Below are 19,409 nucleotides of genomic sequence, written 5' to 3'. Positions count from 1 at the left end.
GAGCCGGACCTTCCTTTTGAGACTGTGTGTGTGATGTTAATACGTAAAGACGTATGATGTGGTGTAAACAACTCCTGACCTGACACCTCAGACTTTTGAATGATTATTTCAGGGTTTACAGGGCAACTTGCAGCAGCACACGCTCACCACATTTTAGCCTGTTTTTATTCTCCTCATTCAGTAATGACACTTCTTTCAATTTTATTTTAAACATCTTACATAATGCAGCGTTAATAAACACATTATTCATTATTATTTAACAAAGGTGCTATGATATATTAGAATATGGCTCTACTTTATAATGATCATTATATTTTAGTAATTTGGGGTATTGCCTGTTCATTTGTTTAGAGCCATTTTTACAATAGAAAGGACTGAATAATCACTGGAGGAGTGTTTCATGCATGATCTGTTTTTATTTATCTTCATTTTATCCAGTCACCATTACAGCTTACAGAGTGTAAAGTTACAAAAGTGCAGAGTACTCAAATTTAACATCACAACACCATCAGATTTAAACATGAAAAATCATGCAGCATGATAACCCTTGTGCTTGATTTTGGCTTATTTTCATAAAGTGAAAAATCTCAGAATTGTTTTTTGATGTTTGAGTTTTATGATGAGCTTTTAGCCTAAACCCATTCATAGAGTATGAGTACATGTAGGACATTGCGAAGCAAAATGGTCCGCAAAGAAAATGTATTATTTCAGATTTTCCACTATTTTCCCATCATCAACATTCCATATAAAACTCAAAAGACATGTGTAGGTTCACTGGTGGTTTTGCATAGTAAATAAAATGGCTACATTTGTGTTGTCGCCCCTGGAAATATTATGCTTGGATGTTGAATGGCTACCACTGACTCAACATTGCACAGGGGTAGTTGGTAGAATGGATTGTGCTAACTATGAGCAAATTCTGGAGGCAAATATAACAAATATGACTGGCTTATGATCCAAAACATTTTTCAAACAGTTTACTGTAGAGGTTGTAGTAACTTCTCTTCAGTTCAAAAATCAACAATATATAATTTGGCCAGGGGCGCCAAACTTTCACATACAACTGCACTCGCTCATTCACTTTTGAAAACAACTGTACTGAATGATCATCAAATGTCTTGAGTTGAAAATATAGTAATCACATAACCACACAATATTCCTAAGATTCTCTTAAATCTATATAGAAGACTAAATTAAGTGACTCATCTTATTAGGCATTTGATATCTAGAAAATAAGGTAAACATATGAATATGAGTTATATATACTTTTGTATTTTTAATCTTCACTCAATGCCTTTTGCTTTCAGTTCCTCTCTCACCCTCTTTAGGTAGTCGGGGTCCGGATAGCCATAACTGAGGAAAGAGGTAAGAGTTCAGTCTATGATATACGCATTTTTTTCATAGTGCCAGAATTTAACACAAATAAGGCAATTAATGGCCTCATTTTGTGGTTGATTTGGTGATTTTTAGAAAGATTCTGCATGTCTCAATAGACTTCTTTCTCATAATGGTCACTCTTACCTTTGCTGACCACCACTGGTGTTGGTCTTATGATGAATGTCGTTCCAGATGACCACGTTTTGTGCTCCAGTGGTCGTGGAGGTCCCGACAGTGAAGATCAGTTTCTGATCAAAAGCTTTCCGCAGCAGTTTAAGCACATGCCTCCCTTCATCATTGTCAGGCAGATAAGCCCGGCGACTTGTTCCATAGAAACGTTGTCCAGGGTTTGGATGTCTCTCCTAAATAACAGTACAAAGAATGATCTTGTTTATATTGAATGACTGTACAGTTTTGGAATTATGAACTGCTATACACAGTCTACTTATAGGTGTTATTTTAGCACCTATAATGTCTGTCTCATTTAAATAAAAAATAACGCAACCTTTACAACAAAATGCAGCTGCATGGATCCTCACAACACCAACACAGAGAGCTCATTTGACCTGTTTACACACTGCACTGACTGCCTGGATATTTTAGTAGAGATTTTAAAGCTCTGCTGCTGGTTTTTAAAGCTCTAAATGACCTTAAAGCTCCTGAATGTCTGTCTGTTTATGATCTTATATCTGCAGATACTGAACTTCAAACACCTTCAGTAAAACACAGAAAACGTGGACAGACTCTTACTGTTATTCTGCTTTTAAACTGTGGAGCTCAGTTCACCTTTTATTAGACAGTCAAGCTCAGAGCTCATTTTTAATAAACATCTGAAAACGCAGCTCTTCAACACAGCTCTTAATTAAAACTTTATGTGTGTTTGGTCTTTATCTTTTTCATTTTTTCAGTCATGAAAACCCATGAGAAGTGCAAAAAAGGTGACAAACTCAGAAACCAGTCTGATGTAGGAGAAAACTAGTGATTTTAACATCCCTAATCCCTAAAAATGAATTGTTAACTGTTTAGAAATTATTTTGTTCACCTACGCAAATAGAAGTCATGTCGACAATTGTACAGTTTTCTAGGTATTCTGACTTTTTTGAGTTTACCAAACTAAGGTCAAAATGTCACTGTGTATGAAACTTGGTAGGCATCTCTTTTTTAAATGGATGCCATTCTACAAAAATTAGGGTCTATTGGCTTCATAACGCACATAGTGCTTGGACCTCAATGATTGCCACTTTTGATGCAATATGTAGCTGCTAAACTCTCATAGCAGTGTAGATAGTCCACAGATATCAACGAGTTTTGTTTTTCAGATGAATGCTAAATAAAAACTGTTTTAATTGTTAATGATAAATTATACACATTAACCTGTTTTTCGTTCACCATTCGTAAACTGCTGACAGTAAGTTTTCATCATTCAATACGGCAAATTTTGCTGACTTTTTCAGCGCATGTCTTCTAACAAAGAAAAAAACAGAAACAATATCTAACATTTATACACGCTACAGTGCAAGTCTGTCCACGGTTAAAGCTCCACCCCCTCCATGCCCACAAAACAACAACCTCAGTTTATATGCTATTCAGTAGGGCGGCATGATATTGACATAAAATGTGATGTTTGAATAAAGCTGTCTGATATTACAATGACGATATGAGAAGCGATAAATTACTATTAAAGTAATGTGTCTCTGGCTGGATGTAATGCAAGTACCATGCTTTTTTATTGGGATGTGTAAACAGAAATCTAACTAACCTCTCTTTAAACCCCTCTTTAAACTAATAACAAAATACAAAATTACAAAAGCAGCATTTACTATTCTGCAAAATAAAAAAATGAAACACTAAGAACTACATACATCAGAACTGAGAGCACATTTTTTGTGCACTAATGGACTGAGAAACAGTCAGTTGCTACATATTGTGGCATCAAACATGCCAGGCTGTTCTTGCTTTTGGTTGAGTGAAGTTAGGCATCTTAGTTGATCCTGGACTCTTCACCTGAAGGACTCTAGGGACCTAAGGTAGCCAGCTTCAGTAGCCAAGCTGGCTAGAAGAAAAACAGTAGAGCCTGAGCAGCCTGTGTGCTGCATGTTTTCCCCTTTACTGCAGCTGTTGAATTTCCATTAAAGCTGAGTTACGGGGACATTTTAAGGTGGCAAAGCAAGTGTTTTGTAGTTGTTTGTCCATTAAAGCTGAGTTATGGAGACATTCTAAGGTCTCAATTTGTGTGTTTTGTAGTTGAATTTCCATTAAAGCTTAGTTATGGGGACATTTAAGGTCTCTCAGTGTGTGTTTTGTAGTTGAATTTCCAATAAAGCTGAGCTATGGGGACATTTTAAGGTCACAGTGTGTGTTTTGTAGTTGAATGTCCATTAAAGCTGAGTTATGGGGACATTTTAAGGTCCCAGAGTGCCTTTTGTAGCTGAATGTCCTTTAAAGCTGAGTTATGGGGACATTTTAAGGTCTCAGAGTATGTGTTTTGTAGTTGTATGTCCATTAAAACTAAGTTATGGGGACATTTTAAGGTCCCAGAATGCCTTTTGTAGTTGAATTTCAATTAAAGCTGAGTTATGGGGACATTTTAAGGTCCCAAAGTGTGTGTAGGTGCCGTTTGGCTGTATGGTTAAGTTACTTGTCTCCCACGTGGGAGAGCAGGTTCAGTCCCAGTGCAGAGAAGCAGGCTTGTGCCGCTAATGTAATGACGTCTCTCTGGTGCTGCGTGTATGAGGACTTTAGATCTGTTCTGTAATCGCCGCTTTAACAATGTGTTTATCATGGAAACTCATATTGCAATAACAATAAAAATACAATTTATCGTATAGCCATATTATACACCATTTGTAAATACATGTGGATGCTTACACGTGTTAAATGGATAAACTTATGGATAATAAAGTTTTACCCTTTTGCTAAGAATGAATTCTTACCGTCTGAATGCCATCTGATATGGTGTAAATAATTTCAATAGTGCCACAGCGAGGGTAACCAGAGAGACTGAAGCCTTTGGTAGAGACGTCCATTGTTCCATCAGGCTGGGTTCCCATCAACATCCCGAAGATGTCCTTACACACTGGGCAGATTTTACCCATGCTCTTCACTGACTCCTGCAGACACCCTTTGCAGAACTCGTGGCCACATTTCAGTTTTGTTTTGTCAGTAAATTTGTCCATGCAGATTGGACAGTCATCATCTTTGCTTTTATCACTTTCTTTCTTGTTAGCAGCTTTTCCTGGCTCATTGTTTGCTTGTGCTCCAATGTTCGGAGAAGGTCCGTCTGTCCACCCAACTGCACCTGCTCCCTGTTGCCCCCCTCTAAGCCCCCATGATTGTGGGAAATTTCCCGAGTAACCAACTAATCGCTTTGTCTTGTCATCAAATAAACGCTTTCCAACCAGCTTCTCAATATCAGTGATGGCAGGGCCGAGATGCTTTGGGAGCCCAACAAGTTTCCAGATATCGTTTTTCTCCTGAACACCAACAAAACAGTCTTGACAGCCGAGTCTTTCCAGTGCCTGGTCCACAGTTTTTGCCTCAGCAGGGTTCTTAAATGTACAGGCAACAGCTGATGTGGCAACTTTCTGATAGAGATGCATGAAGGCTCTGAGGGCATGGCTTTCAAGATTGACACCTTGGTTGACTGAGTGTACTGTCACCTTAATGGAGCCCTGTGAAGGTACAGCATTAAACACAACTCCATATTTCTTTTCAATATCATGAATCTGTTTTTTAAAAATCTTCTTCATCAGTTCCCAATGCGTCTTATTCATCTCAATCGAATCTGGAGTGTCCCTGATGTCCATTTCCAAGGTCCTGGACATCTGTGAAGACCAGCTTCTTGATGCATCACTGATGTCAGTCTCCATTTTACTTGTCATGCCATTGCTGTATGATTCTGCAAGCTTCATTCCAGACTCCAGATCCATCCTCTTCTGAACTGCCGATATTACAGGTTTTGGTCCAAACAGCAGGCATTGATCAGCTGACATGTTTAACATCATCTTAGTCTGGTCTGACTGAATATTATGCACTGCCTCTTTAACAATTTCAGACTCCAGTTGTGTTTGAGGGATGTTAACACACTGTAGGTTTTGTGTGCTTTGCTGGTAAAAGTCTATAAATCTTTGAGCAGCTTCCTGAACAGAATCTCTTCTGGTTTGATCCACAGCAGTAACTGAAACTGACACATCAGCATTTATTTTAACACCAAACTCCTTCTCAAACTGGCTGAGCTCATTTCTGAAAGCATGGCTCAAGTACCAGTATTGAAAGAGAGGAATGGTAAAAGCAGGTGGACCTCCACTCTTCTCAGCATGCTGTGGGATCTCAGCTCTACTTAGATCGTTTTTCACTGCAGCAGCAGCAGCCATCCCAGTTTCTGATGCTCTAATGATGCCACAAAATTCTCTGTAGTTCTTCTCAATTATGTGAAAAGGTCCTGAAAATGACAAATTCTTTCCAAACTGAGGATTTCCAAACCTTCTCTTGAGTTCTGTTTGAATATTTGGGGGGCATTTGTCTAAATCCATGAAAGCAGTAAAAAACATGTCCAGCTAAAAACATGGAAAATAAGGTTTATAATTAGTAATAAGACAGTCACAATGTATATATAAAACAAGCAAATTTAAAATGCTGACAGACATGGAGCCACAGGCTTCAAATGTGGGCTAAGGGTGTACTTCATTAATAATGGATACTGATTAGGGCCAAGTATCGTTTTTGTTTTTTAATTTTTTATGGTCTCGACTAAATTATTCCAATACTCAATCAGTACCCGATGTTAATACCTAAGTAGTCAGCAAGGTATTTACTATCACTATCAATATACTATCTATGCAGATCCTTTAAGCCCAGTAAAGGTGATAAAAGTGACACTTCAGTGAAAGATATCACATTTGACAAACAAGTTCGGCACTGACTCCACCGTCCTTCTTATCCTTGCTTCTCTTCCTTGCGTCCTCAGACGGAGGAGCTGAGATGTGAGGAAATGATGTAAGGAAAGGAGGACACTATTTAACATATGAGATCCACACAAGGTGAGTGTTTAGTCAGGGGAGAGGGGTCTACGGCAGCAGCTTCTAAAGCAAAATGAGATTTCACGATAGTGAGGGACCTGCATCATGGAGCCCTGAACCTCTGATGATGCCTTTATATCTTGAGGCCAGATACAGGATATTCAGTTGGTCGCCTTGAGGTACCACTGGATCTGACCATTTAGTTAAGCTCATTACACCCTCCTGCCAAGAACGGGTGAGCCTATCTAATGTATTCAACATGGACTGGTTTGAATCCATTGTTGGACGTTTCAAGTGATGCAGACATTTTTTGGGAACATCTGCACTGTTTGTGTATAACTCTGGTGTGGGAAAAAAATTCCTACTGTTTCCCACTGTGAATGTATGTTGGATTGTTGTTTCTGTTGTTGTTTACAGGCTCTCTGTAATTTGAGTAAATCTTTTCACACAGCAGTTCAATGTTCTATACTGACCACATACTCAGAAAAGCATCTTGTGATATAATTTTCCACAATACAGTAGAACGGAAAAATTTGAACACCCCTGGTCAAACTACATGTTTTATTAAGCAAAGATAAGTTAACACATTCTCTACAAAGAACACATGTCCGCACATGTTAATACACAATGAATTTATTAAAATAAAATAAAACGTAAAATGTGGCCTGTGCAAAAGTTACGGCATGTTTTATTTCTTCCCAATATGTTAAACCCAGTAAATAAACAGTAAATGTACATTAAAATGTGCAGAAGTGTGTTCAAATGTTGAAACTGAGTAATTTTGTTTTTTGAAAAATATTTGCCCATTTTGAATTTAATGCCAACAACACGTTCCAAAAAAGTTCAGACAGGGCAACAAAAGGCTGGTGTAGTTGTGTAATGCTAAAAAAACACCTGGTGGTTATTTGCCAACAGGTCAATAACATGATGGGTATAAAAGAGCATCCCAGAGAGGCTGAGTCTTTCAGAAGTAAAGATGAGGAGGGGTTTTACTCTGAAAGACTGGACAGGCAAATAGTGCAACAATTCAAGAATAATGTTTCTTAACATAAAATAGCAAAGAACTTTTGCTTTTTTTATCATCTACGGTACGTAATAACATTAAAAGATTCAGAGAATCTGGAGAAATCTCTGTATGTAAGGGACAAGGCCAAAAACCACTATTTGCTGGCCGTGATCTTTGGGCCATCAGGCGGCACTGCATTAAAAACAGACATGATTCTGTAGTGGAAGTCACTGCATGGGCTCAGGAACACATCTGAAAACCACAGTCTGCGAACACAGTTCATCAAAGTATCCACAAACACAAGTTAAAACTCTAAAACGCAAAGAAGAAACCATATATAAACAGGCTCCAGAAATGCTGCCACCTTCTCTGGGCCCAAGCTCATTTAAAATGGACTGAGGGGAAGTGGAAAAGTGTGTTGCGGTCCGATGAATCAAAATTTGAAATTCTTATTGGAAATCATGGATGCTGAGTCCTCCAGGCTAGAGACCACTCAGCTTGTTATCAGCACACAGTTCAAAAGCCAGTATTTATGATGGTATAGGGGTGCATCAGTGCACATGGCATAGGTGATGTGCACATTTGTGAAGGCATCATTAATGCTGAACAATATATACATGTTTTGGCAACATATGCTGCCATCCAGACTGTGTCTTTTTCAGGGAAGGCCTTGCTTATTTCAGCAAGACGATGCCAAACCACATTCTGCATGTATTACAACAGCATTACATCATATAAAAAAAGAGTCTGGGTGTTAAACTGACCTGCCTGCAGTCCAGACCTATCACCCAGTGATAACATTTGGTGCCTTATGAAATGAAAAATATGACATGGAGACTCCAAACTGTTGAGCAGCTGAAATCCTATATCAAACAAGAACGAAAAAACATTTCACTTTCAAAACTACAGCAATTGCTCTCCTCAGTTCCCAAACGCTTACAGAGTGTTGTTAAAAGAAGAGGTGATGAAACACAGTGATAAACATTTTTGGAACGTGTTGTTCAAATTTAAAATGGGCATATATATTTAAAAAAAACAATAAAGTTTCTCAGTTTCAACATTTGATATGTTGCCTTTATAGTATTTTCCTTTTAAAATATGTTTTACATGATTTGCATATCATTGCATTCTATTTTTATTTACATTCTGCACAATGTCCCAACTTTTTTGGAAATGGGGTTGTACATGTAGAAAATCAACAGAAACATGGAATCTGACCAGGAATGTCAAACTGAATGATATTGTTTACATATAAGCCACTGAATCAAGGGAAAACTGACTCCTCTCTGCTCACATGATCAGGCTGACTTTACACCCTAAACTCATGCAGCCAACTGGGTTAATAAAGCCCTGGCATTAAGGGAGGCACAAAGTACTGAGAAAATTAGGAAACAAAAATAATAAAGATATATAATGTCTTGCATAATAATCCAAAAACACAAATTACCTCTGGGACAGGCACCTTCTCCTCCTCTACTGTGGGGATTGACTTCGGTGGCTCTTTCAAAGACTTTGTTTCATCCACCAAAAAGTGCACTATAGTGCTACATTTTAATTCCTTGAATGTTAAAGATCCAATTTTCAGTGTCCTTAAAATGTCCAAAGCTAAAACAAAAGACAAATCAAACAAAAGCAAGCATTTATATATGGGTTAGTAATTACGAAGTGAATTATAACATTTTTTTTTTTTATCCTTGAGATCCATATTTGGATTTATGTACCAAAACCATTCATAATTTAATTTTTACGTGACCACATTTCAACCCCTCTTTATCCCTTTTAAACAGGCTGTTTTTGTCACTACGCCTTTGAGATTCATATATGTAAATGAGCTCTGTTCTGATTTCCTGCCCTGTATTGTGCCTCAGCAACTTCAGTGTGAACAGGCGGGGCTAAACTGCTGTAGGCTGAATTGGCTGATATATGTAAATTTTCTCATGACTCCACAGAAAGAATGAATTTAAAATTTCCACATAGTATCACATAGTTTCCTTATGTGGCCTGTAAGGACTGGGAAGTGAAACCTGAACAATGTTTACACACTACATCAAACTACATAAATAACAAAAATAATACAAATTATGTATAGTTACATGCTTACATAAAACACAATCAAATATTAAATGATTATATACAAACATCACAAAAACATCATGAGATTAGACAGTATTATGTTTGGGAGATACATTTTCTGGTACCGGTATAGCATGCTATTATTTTTTTTATCACTGTTTCACTGATATTGTTGTGCTAAATATATTAAGTCATAAGCACTATATCCATGATATGATGCCCATAAACTAGCGTTCCTGTTGCCAAGCAGTTTGACTTTTTAATTCTACTTTATTTTACTTTACTTTATGATAAATTATCAACTTTTTTTAGTGACTACTTATTAACAATATTAATGCTGATGTATAAACTTTATTAGTGCTAATTTATTAACTGTTTAATACTAATGTACTTTTTTTAAACCCACCACCACCACCCCACTTTTTGGAGGACCTATAGTACTTTGTTATTAATAATGCATATAGGCATCTATGAGGTCTCTTCCAAGAAGGAGGACATAAAGAAAGAAAAATAAACAACAACGACAGCAACTGCAACAAAAATAGCAAAACAATTAAAAGAAGACCCAACAAATGAACAAAAATGATTAAAAAAATGTTCATTCAAACTTAAATATCATCTTGTACTTTTATATAGCTGTAAACTTGATGTGGCATTATTAATATCGCCCCTCACTAAAGACCAGCAGAAAATGAGTAGTGATGAGAATAGAAACATTGATGTTATGGAACAGGCTGTATCCCAAAGAAAGTGTTTCAATCAGACACCATGTCATTTTTTCCAATAAGCATGTATATTTTGCATGTATATTTTATATTTTGTACCATGTCAGTAATTCAAAGTTCTCACCCTTTGACGGGCTTATCTCCACCATTGCTTGATGCTGATCAGCCAGAAGTTGAAGGTTCAAAACAGTGCAGGTCTCTTTCATCTGCTCGAACAGTTTATTGAACCAACTCTGAAGAGCTATTTGCAGATGTTTTTTCCATTTTTCTGGAAACTTCTCTGTCCACTCCACTTTGATATTAACCTTTGCAGAGTCTAGAGGGGCTGAGGGTTTGGATCCAACACCAATTGTTGTCCCTGCATCACCTGATGCATTTTTGTCCTGTAAAAAACAAGCAGTATTATATATGGCATATACATACATCCATACATCATCTAAACTGCTTAACCTTCTGGGTCATGGTGGGGTGCTGGAGCCTATCCCAGCTGTCATTGGGCGGAAGGCAGGATACACCCTGGACAGGTCGCCAGTTCATTGCAGGGCAGACAGACAGACAGACATACACATTCACACACACACACTCACACCTAGGGGCAATTTAGTGAGTCCAATTAGCTTAACTGCATGTTTTTGGACTGTGGGAGGAAACCGGAGTACCCGGAGGAAACCCACACAGACACGGGGAGAACATGCAAACTCCACACAGAAATGACCCTGGTCGCTCAGCCGGGAATTGAACCCAGGCCATTCTTGCTGTGAGGCAACAGCGCTACCCACTGCGCCACCGTGCTGCCCTATATGGCATATAAATATATCAAAAATTATGATTTAATTATGCCAGTAGTTCTTTACACAGTTGTATGAAGTATGAACAACCTCTGTCATTCTGCATGTTCTGTTGATTTTCTGAGTGAAATTATAGCATCCTCTACAGAGAACGCCCTTAAATAGTTAAATAGAGGTTAACATTTTTGAAAAAATAATGTGCCATAACATTTACACAGGCCACGTTTTTGGTTTATTTTCCCAACGTATAAATCTCAGCACATAAACATGACTGTGTACTAAAATGTGCAGAAGTGTGTTCAGTGTAGAACATATTTCCATTTGTCGAAATGTATTGATGGAAATGTTAAAACTAAATAAATTACAACTGGTTTATCTGAACACCTCATAGATTTAAATCAAGATGCCAGCTCAAACTGCACCACTATTGATGTGGCCACTTAAGGCAAAAGATCAGAAAGAAATCGCATGGAGCGCTTTATATTATCAGATGATAAGAGGAGGCTGGAATACCACAGAGACACAAGATGTTCACTGAATCATGTCAAATATGTCAGAACAGTTAACCTTAACAAAGCAGCGCCATGCAGGCAATCCACGCGGTCTCAGCTCCATAACTGTTTCAGATGGGAATGTGAGCTTTTTTCTCATTTTCTTTCTTCTCTCTTTTTTGGAGCTTGGATTGATGAATAAAATTGCCTAAATGTATCAAAACTGTAATTCTAAAACAATAACTCTAAATATGCAAAACATAATGAGTGAGGGAATACTTTTCCAAGGCACTTTGCGCTGTATATGTTAGTGGCAATGGCTGTGTCCACTCTACACTGACATTAACCTGGGTAGCAACTGGAGGGACCGAATCACTTTTTGTCACATTGGCACTTCTTACCCCATCATCTATTTTTGCCCCTGCAGCATCTGCTGTATGTAAGTCCTGCAATTAAAAAAGAAACAGGCAGGATTAAATAAGAAATGACATAGAATATGTACTGAAACATAGTGAAAATGACAGATATTAGAAATGATGAATCATCAAGGGCACTATAATATAGCACTATAATACCCAATGTTTTATCTATGAAATAAAAAAGGGGGGGCAGTTCCAGCCTATGGGTAGTGACTGTATGAGCTGGCTCCAGAAAAAAGACCCCAGTAGCCAGACCCTGAACAGCTTCAGTTCTGGACAGACAGAGATACTGCTATCAGCATATGCCATATGTCATATATGGAGGCTGAAAAAATGATGCAGTTTTTAAAAATGACGTGCTATTTGTAGATTGCATAGTGGCTACATTCAAGTAGACTGCCTGCCTGTATAAAACAGAGCCCGCAGATCACCTGGTAGTATGATTCAAGTCCCGTAACTCCACACCTGCTTTAACCCCTGGGTCACCGTGTGTCTTGATAAGACGTTTGTAATGATGTTATGGACTCACTTGACACTACCAGCCTTCTGGCGGAGTTTTACATAGCAGTGTAAGCAAGTTTTTGGACCTATTTTTGGTTACCTTTTTCTGCAGCTTTTTTGACACCATTAGTGTGCAGTTCATCTTTTATATTAAATCTTTTTAAAGACCTTGGTTCAGTTCTACAGACCTTCCAGAGGCCCACTACTAGATCTACATATATATGAGGTAATACCTACCTCATCGACTGCTTGAGCATCTGTGCTCTTGTGAGGTTCTTGCTGTGGGTTCATTTGTGCCACAGCAGTATCCGGAAACCCTGATGAGAGCACCTACAAAAAAAGACACATTTTTCTGTACTTCCATTCAGATGCTGGGCAGATTATCCAAACCAACTGCATTGGTACATACCTGAGTATTTGTAAGTCCAAAGGCTTCAGGACGGCTACGAAAATCTCCTTGAACTTTGCCAGGCTGTGTAATAATGGCATTGCTGGCAGGGGGCTGGAAAAGAGAGCGCACCAACTATAAACTACATATGCTCTTAAAAACAGTATACTATTGTTATACGGGTGCATAGGCATACATTTTTAAGTACTTAGGTTACTAAAACAATAAGCCACTTGAGGCTGTGTGTTACTGCGATTTTTTCATGGGGAAGGGTGTTCTTAGGCACCACACGAAGTGAAGTAAAACCTCCTTCCCCCTGATAAAATCATAGTAACGCATGGCCTCAAGTGGCTTATTGCTTTTATAAAACAACATAAAATATGATAAAACACAATTTGTCAGAAAATAATTTATTATTAATAGTAATCATCATAAACAAGTATTCAGTCAAGAAATGTAGTTCCTTTAGAGTATGGTATCAATGCCAAGCAACCATGGACCGCTGAGTAGAAGAACATTCAGTTGCTTATCATTGTACATTGCAGTTATTTCATAAACTTTCTAACTTTTGGGCATTTGACAATGAACATATGCACAGCACCAAATTACCACCGCGAGTCTTATTTAGCACCAATCCAGCGATGCCCCCTCTTCTCACACTGGGGCTGAATCTCAAATGTCTCTGTGCTCCCTACATAGTGCCCTACGTAGGAATTTAAATACTGAATCCTGCAGTCCAACAGTGCATAATATAGCTAAGAATCATCTGGGATTCAGCTACATCTATACTCAATAAATAATGCACTATTTGGCTATAGAGGCTAGAATTTTTTAAACAACCATAGCTAGCACACTATGTACAGAGTGTGGAGCTGTTTGAGACTCAGTCTGGGTTTGCTGCGACTTCTGACTGGAACACGAACATTTGAAGCATGTAATACATTCAAGTGTCATTCTTTATTCCTTTATATTGCAGTTGTACAGTAAATCATATCATAAGTACTTTAATTCAAGTCTGTGATATTAATGATGGAGTTGTTTAGCATGTTTGCTATCCTTTAGCCTGTTAGATAGCTGATCAGCCTAGTTCTAGTTAGGAACATAAGTTGCCAGCCCCTCAGTTTAAACAGAACCGAGAATCAGGTTCATACTTTATTAGTACACTCGGTGGTCTATGTAAGCAGCATGAGAGTCAAGATTATTACATTAACAGCAAGCCAATCAAATTGTAGGACTGGGATGATCCGTTTTATAACTGACATCATTTACAAATGAAAAGTATTTTTAACACTTAGAAGTCCAAAGTTCGGAGAGAGGGGGGATCCCAGGCCTCCCATCAAAACAAGTGGACCCACTCTAAGAGAACTTGAGGGCCACTTGCAATTCTCTTCAATAAAATTAGCATTATCTGACAAAACTAATGCCCTTCAAGAGGTAGTCTTCTTTTCCAAGTTTTTACTGTGTTAGATTAGATTCCCTGGATTAATTGTAAACCTGTCTTCTGATACAGTCCAGAGCTACTACAGTTTTGAATTTCATTCAATTTTATTTTTATTTAGTTTTTCATTGTGAGCACTGACGATGATCAACCGTATCAGACACCAAAGTCCCATGATCATTGTCCTCCACCTACAAACCTGTATCCTCTCCATCACCTAGTAAAAAATAAAATGGTTAAAATGTTCCAGTTCAGTGCTAGTAATAAGACAACAAATTTTAATTAATACAGTCAGTCATCTTAAATCCTCCCCTTGTAGTCTTGACATGTTACCAACCAACTTTTTAAAGAATGTGTTTCACTCAATAGCAGCACACATACTTCAGATAGTAAACATGTCACTCATGTTGAGTTTTTTTCCTGATTAAAACTGCAGTTGTGAAGCCTCTCTTAAAAAAGAAAAATCTATAAGCAACTCTATTAAGTAATCAGATTTCAAATCTACATTACACTGGAAAAATCATCTTCTGTCACGCTTCCGGGTCCTCCTCCCCTGCCTAACACGCTCCAGGACTCCATTTCCTAGAATAACAATCCTCATGACATCATCCCTTCCACCAATCACAGACCTCTGCCTCGTTCTCAGTCACCTGAATACTAATTCAACACACCTGTACCCATTTCCCTTAGACCTTAAAAGGTTCCTGGTTTGTTCTCCTCTTTGCAAGGTATTGCCACACTACTGGTTACTGAGCATTTATCCTCTATTTTCATGACCTGTGTACTAAACCAATTGCCTGTTTCTCAATTGTTTCTCTTTTGGATTTGCCCTTATTGCTCTGGTTGCCTGTGTTTCTGCAATTTCTGGGTTTTGACGTTTGCCTGTTTTTGGATGTTGTTTTTGGATTTGCCCTTTCTGCTCTGGTTGCCTGTGTCTTTGTATTTTCTGGTTTTTGAGTTTTGCCTGTTTTTGGATACTGTTTTTGGATTTGCCCTGACTTGGTTCTCTCATTAAACCAACTGTTGTTTTTAAGATCCGCGAGCGTCTTTCTGTGCTTGTTCAGCGTTACATCTTAAAGCAACTTATTGGCTTTCTCTAGACAAATTTCAGTCAATTTTTTTGCCTAGTCATAGTACTGAGACAGCTCTAATTAAGTTATTAATGACATTCGTGTGAATACAGACTCTGGAAAAATATCTCTACTTCTACTGCTTGATCTCAGCATTGTCTTTGATATCACTGACCAAAATTCTCATAGTTAGACTTGAGAACTGGATTGGGCTCTCAGGAACCGTCCTAAAATGGTTCAGTTCATACCTGCAAAGAAGGGACTGCTTTGTGGAAATAGAAAACAATGGTTCTGAGAGAGTGCCAGTGACGTGTAGTGTCCCCCAGGGTTCAACTCCGGGGCCACACTTATTATTTATTCACATTTAAATTATTTATACATGCCTACTCCTACAAGACAATGGGATATCTTACCACAGCTACGCAGATGATAACCAACCTACAGTTACTGTTTATGCACATACCTGTATACACTTGTCTTTGCACTACTGTCTTTTTTCTCTATTTTGTTAATCACTGCATGGAGAAGTGGCCAGACAGTGTTTCTTTATACTGTACAATTCTGTATTGGTGTAATGACAATACGGTTTAATTGAATTCAGAACTCAGATTTGCATGGCCCTATGGCCTCACTGACTCACTCTGTAAGTGCCTTACTGGATGGGACAAAACTTTCTGCAGTTGAACAAAGATAAAACAGAGATTATTTTATCTGGGAAGAGCAATGAAAGGCACAGACTAGCTGTCATTCTGGATTTGAACTAGTACATAACCTTGGTGTACTAATGAACTCTGATCTTAGTTTGAGCAGTCATGTCAAAGCAGTTACTAAATCAGCTTTTTATCACCTTAAAAACATCAACAAGATCAGAGATGTTCTGACTAAAGCAGACCTGGAGAAACTCATCCACGCCTTTATTTCTAGCAGGATTGATCACTGCAATGGTCTCCTAACTGGACTCCCAAAAAAGACAATCCAGCTTCAGCTGATTCAGAATGCAGCAGCCAGAGTCTCACCAGGAGTAAATGAAGGAACACATCCCCCCATTCTTAAATCTATACACTGGCTACCAGTCTGTTCCAGAATACACTTTAAGGTGCTGTTACTGCTTTATAAATGTCTTAATGCTGCAGAAGCAGCGTGTTTATCTAATCTGCTGCAGTTATACGAGCGAGTGGAACTCTCAGATCATTAGGATCTTATCATCAGTTAGTACTGCTAAAGGTAAAGACTAAACATGGAGAAGCAACGTTTAGCTACTTTGTGTGGAGCCAGCTGACAGAGGGAATTAGAAGCTGTTTGTTGAGACGTTTTAGTCTATTCCTTTTGCTGGAAAAGTTTGATTTTTACAAATGATGTATAGATTTAACAGGGCTGGCAGCAATCAAGCCTGGGTGGGAACAGACAAAGCAAAACCTGTAGTGTTACATATAATGCTATTAATATTAATAATAATAATAATAATAGTAATAATCTTACAATTACAATAGTTTTATCAAAACTTTTTTCAGAAAAAGATTTTTTGCACTGCATTAAATCCAATTAAACAAGACCATTTAAGCTCTCTTTGTAAAGAAACACGTAGCTAGTCAGTGTTTAAGTACTAACAATATCCACAATGTGCTCTGAAAAGTGTATTTTGACATAATTGCCCAGCCCCAATTAACAAGTTTGGTTAATTGGTTGATTGAGTAAGTAAGGTAGCAATTACTTTTTCACATAGGGTCAGCTGGTGTTGGATAGATTTTTTACTTCAATAAATCAAATGATTATTTAAAAACTGTATTCTGTGTTACTCAGGTTGTGTTCATCTTATAATAAATTGAGGATCTAGAACAATTATGTGTAAAAAGAATTCACAACATTGTATATACTTTCTTCATCAATTTTAACATTTATTCATCATTTCAGTTTTGTTATCAAACAAGAACTTACTTTGCCACTCACCCCTGCATTCATATTTTGATCGTTCCCTCCGCCATGGGTATTCTGAGGATCACCAGTACCGGGATTCTTGTGATCATCCATATTCATGTCTCCCAGTCCTGTTTTCTGTGAAAGACAGTTTCTTTTTGTTATTTGTCATTACATCATTTAAAGAAGCGCATTAAATATGAGTATTTAATTCAAACTCAAATTTCTTAAAGCATTACTAACCTCATCACTGACAATAAAAGCTGTATTATTTAAGATGTAATTCAAATTCAAATGCAAAATGTGTATTTGCTTTTGCATTTCTGCGTATAATGGTTGTTACAGTTAAGATGGAAAAGCAGAGTTTTTGATATTTTATTTTCATTGTCAATGTCTGACTCTGACATATTAAAAAGGAAAAAGTTTGGCCAGAGGCTCTCCTAGTGGGTCAAGAATCACTTCCACATGCCAATCACTTTGGACAGAATAATTCTCGGCTGGTTAGCGAGTGTTAAAAGGTCACTCAGCGGTTGCTGTTGCTGCTCTGTACTGTATTAGACATGCATCTAGCTCTGCTCCAGAACCGCCAAAGTTTAGACTTGACACTTCCTCTTAAAACATGCCCTGCACTAAAAAGCCCTCCCGACATCCCGCCCACAGCATTTGATTGACAGGAATCCTTAAGGACAAACAGGATTGCAAATACATTTTATTTTTGGAAGAGCTGGAGCGTCATGGTGAGGAAACACAACTGCAAATGGATGATTGTTTTTCTGTTTTTAATATGTCAGAGTCAGACCGTTAAGACAATGAAAATAAAATGCCAAAAGCTCTTTGCTTTTCCACATTTACTTTAACAGCCATTATCCATTATTGAGACCATAATTCACAGGGTTAGTAGTAATATTAAGCTGAGTCTGTACTGAACCCTTCTCACCCTTCTGACCACCCCAGTTATGGAAAGTGAAACAGTCAGCCATTATTTATAAAACATCAATTATTTTAATTAAATTCTATGGTGAATATCTGCTTTAGGGGTAGCTACCAATCAGTTATGAGAGTTTGATGCTGATTGCACTACGTTGCACTTTGTACTGTGTATTTTGTTTCATGTTGCACTGTGTTCCTTGGAGGAACGTAATTTCACTCCATTGTGTACTTGTACATAGATGGAATGACAATAAAAGCCTCTTGACTTGATTTAAAAATTAGCATATCTTGCTGGGATTGGCTGATGGCCAATGCTGTTGAGGTATGAAAGCTGACTGTACCACATAAGAAATCTGCTATTTGAAAGTGAAATCTTCAATCTTTAGTATATCAAAACTGATCACAGATACAACCTCATAATTCTATGCTGACTGTATGTTCTAATTGTGCAACCAGTGTGCACCTGATCACGAGGGCTGTAACTGTTATATAGCAGATGGGAGCCATCAGCCCCGTGTGGAGGTGTCTGCTGGGCGTATTGTCTCTGTATCAGGGTCAGATCTGGGTACACACGTGGCTGCAAATATGTGCAATGTATTTTAAGTAGGCATGTACAATGATAGAAACTATAAATAACTGATGTCAAAAGTGATACTCACAGTTTGGGTGTCTTCATCAATGTCCATTTTCTCTTCTTCTGGTGGGTCCACGCTTGACATGATGATCGTCTCTCTGCTTTACACTTCTACAAATCCGGCAGCAGAAACAATAAATTCACTTATCTCCTCAATAATAATACCATTAATAACTGATTTAGATGTTGCCAGATGAAGAAATACTGAGATTTAGCCCAGTAACTAGGTTACTGAGCGTACACACTATTAATCTGGCATATTTAGTTTTTTCTACATCTGTCCACATGCAAACATAACTGTATAGACAAAAGCTGCAGTAAACACTGTAGACGTACATCGACATTGCACCTACACCAACACATTGACAAATTATAAACAAAAGAAAACAATTATTAGAAAGTATTTCAATTTCTATTTTATATTAGATGTGGCACCATCTCTTGAGACTAACAGCACTATCATTACAAGATTTCTGCAGTTACCAGATTATTCCAATTGCCGTGTTAACAGCACATTAGCTATTAGCGGATATCAAGGAAAACAAAAGAGGATAGCCTGATTTTATCCCAATAAAAAGCTCCTGTACAGGGGCATGCAGCATGTATTCAAGAAATCCGATTATTGTGGTCACTCCAC

At 37.9% G+C, this 19,409-nt stretch overlaps 1 protein-coding gene across 4 annotated transcripts; it reads right to left on the bottom strand.

Annotated features, from left to right (window-relative positions):
• Nucleotides 1-396: 396 nt before the first annotated feature.
• Nucleotides 397-18,917, bottom strand: LOC118802352 (E3 ubiquitin-protein ligase DTX3L-like). 4 transcript variants are annotated; one of them, XM_036562868.1, is made up of 11 exons: nucleotides 18,798-18,910; nucleotides 18,602-18,715; nucleotides 17,230-17,346; nucleotides 12,808-12,900; nucleotides 12,636-12,728; nucleotides 11,880-11,924; nucleotides 10,324-10,582; nucleotides 8,849-9,006; nucleotides 4,311-5,933; nucleotides 1,522-1,739; nucleotides 397-1,353 (listed from the first exon to the last, which is right to left on the bottom strand). In XM_036562868.1, exons 1-11 carry the CDS (start codon nucleotides 18,855-18,857, stop codon nucleotides 1,284-1,286), a joined length of 2,850 nt encoding a protein of 949 aa, XP_036418761.1. In that variant the 5' UTR covers nucleotides 18,858-18,910; the 3' UTR covers nucleotides 397-1,283. The 4 variants fall into 4 exon arrangements, with proteins under 4 accessions (XP_036418761.1, XP_036418762.1, XP_036418763.1 ...); XM_036562869.1 differs by having other exon boundaries at nucleotides 17,242-17,346; XM_036562870.1 differs by lacking the exon at nucleotides 18,602-18,715 and having other exon boundaries at nucleotides 18,798-18,917.
• Nucleotides 18,918-19,409: the final 492 nt, after the last annotated feature.

Source organism: Colossoma macropomum, unplaced genomic scaffold (genome assembly GCF_904425465.1).
Source record: "Colossoma macropomum unplaced genomic scaffold, Colossoma_macropomum, whole genome shotgun sequence".
NCBI classification, from domain to species: Eukaryota; Metazoa; Chordata; class Actinopteri; order Characiformes; family Serrasalmidae; genus Colossoma; species Colossoma macropomum.
Note: the sequence above shows the minus strand (reverse complement) of the source record. Positions and strands in the feature narration are given on the sequence as shown.

Bases quoted from the DNA above. Each gene is read 5' to 3' on its own strand.
- LOC118802352 (XM_036562868.1), bottom strand. From the start codon at position 18,857: ATGTCAAGCGTGGACCCACCAGAAGAAGAGAAAATGGACATTGATGAA. The intron at 12,729-12,807 runs GTATGTACCAAT...CTTTTTTTGTAG, and splicing joins TTGGACTTACAAATACTCAG to GTGCTCTCATCAGGGTTTCC. The intron at 11,925-12,635 runs GTAGGTATTACC...TTTTAATTGCAG, and splicing joins ATGCTCAAGCAGTCGATGAG to GACTTACATACAGCAGATGC.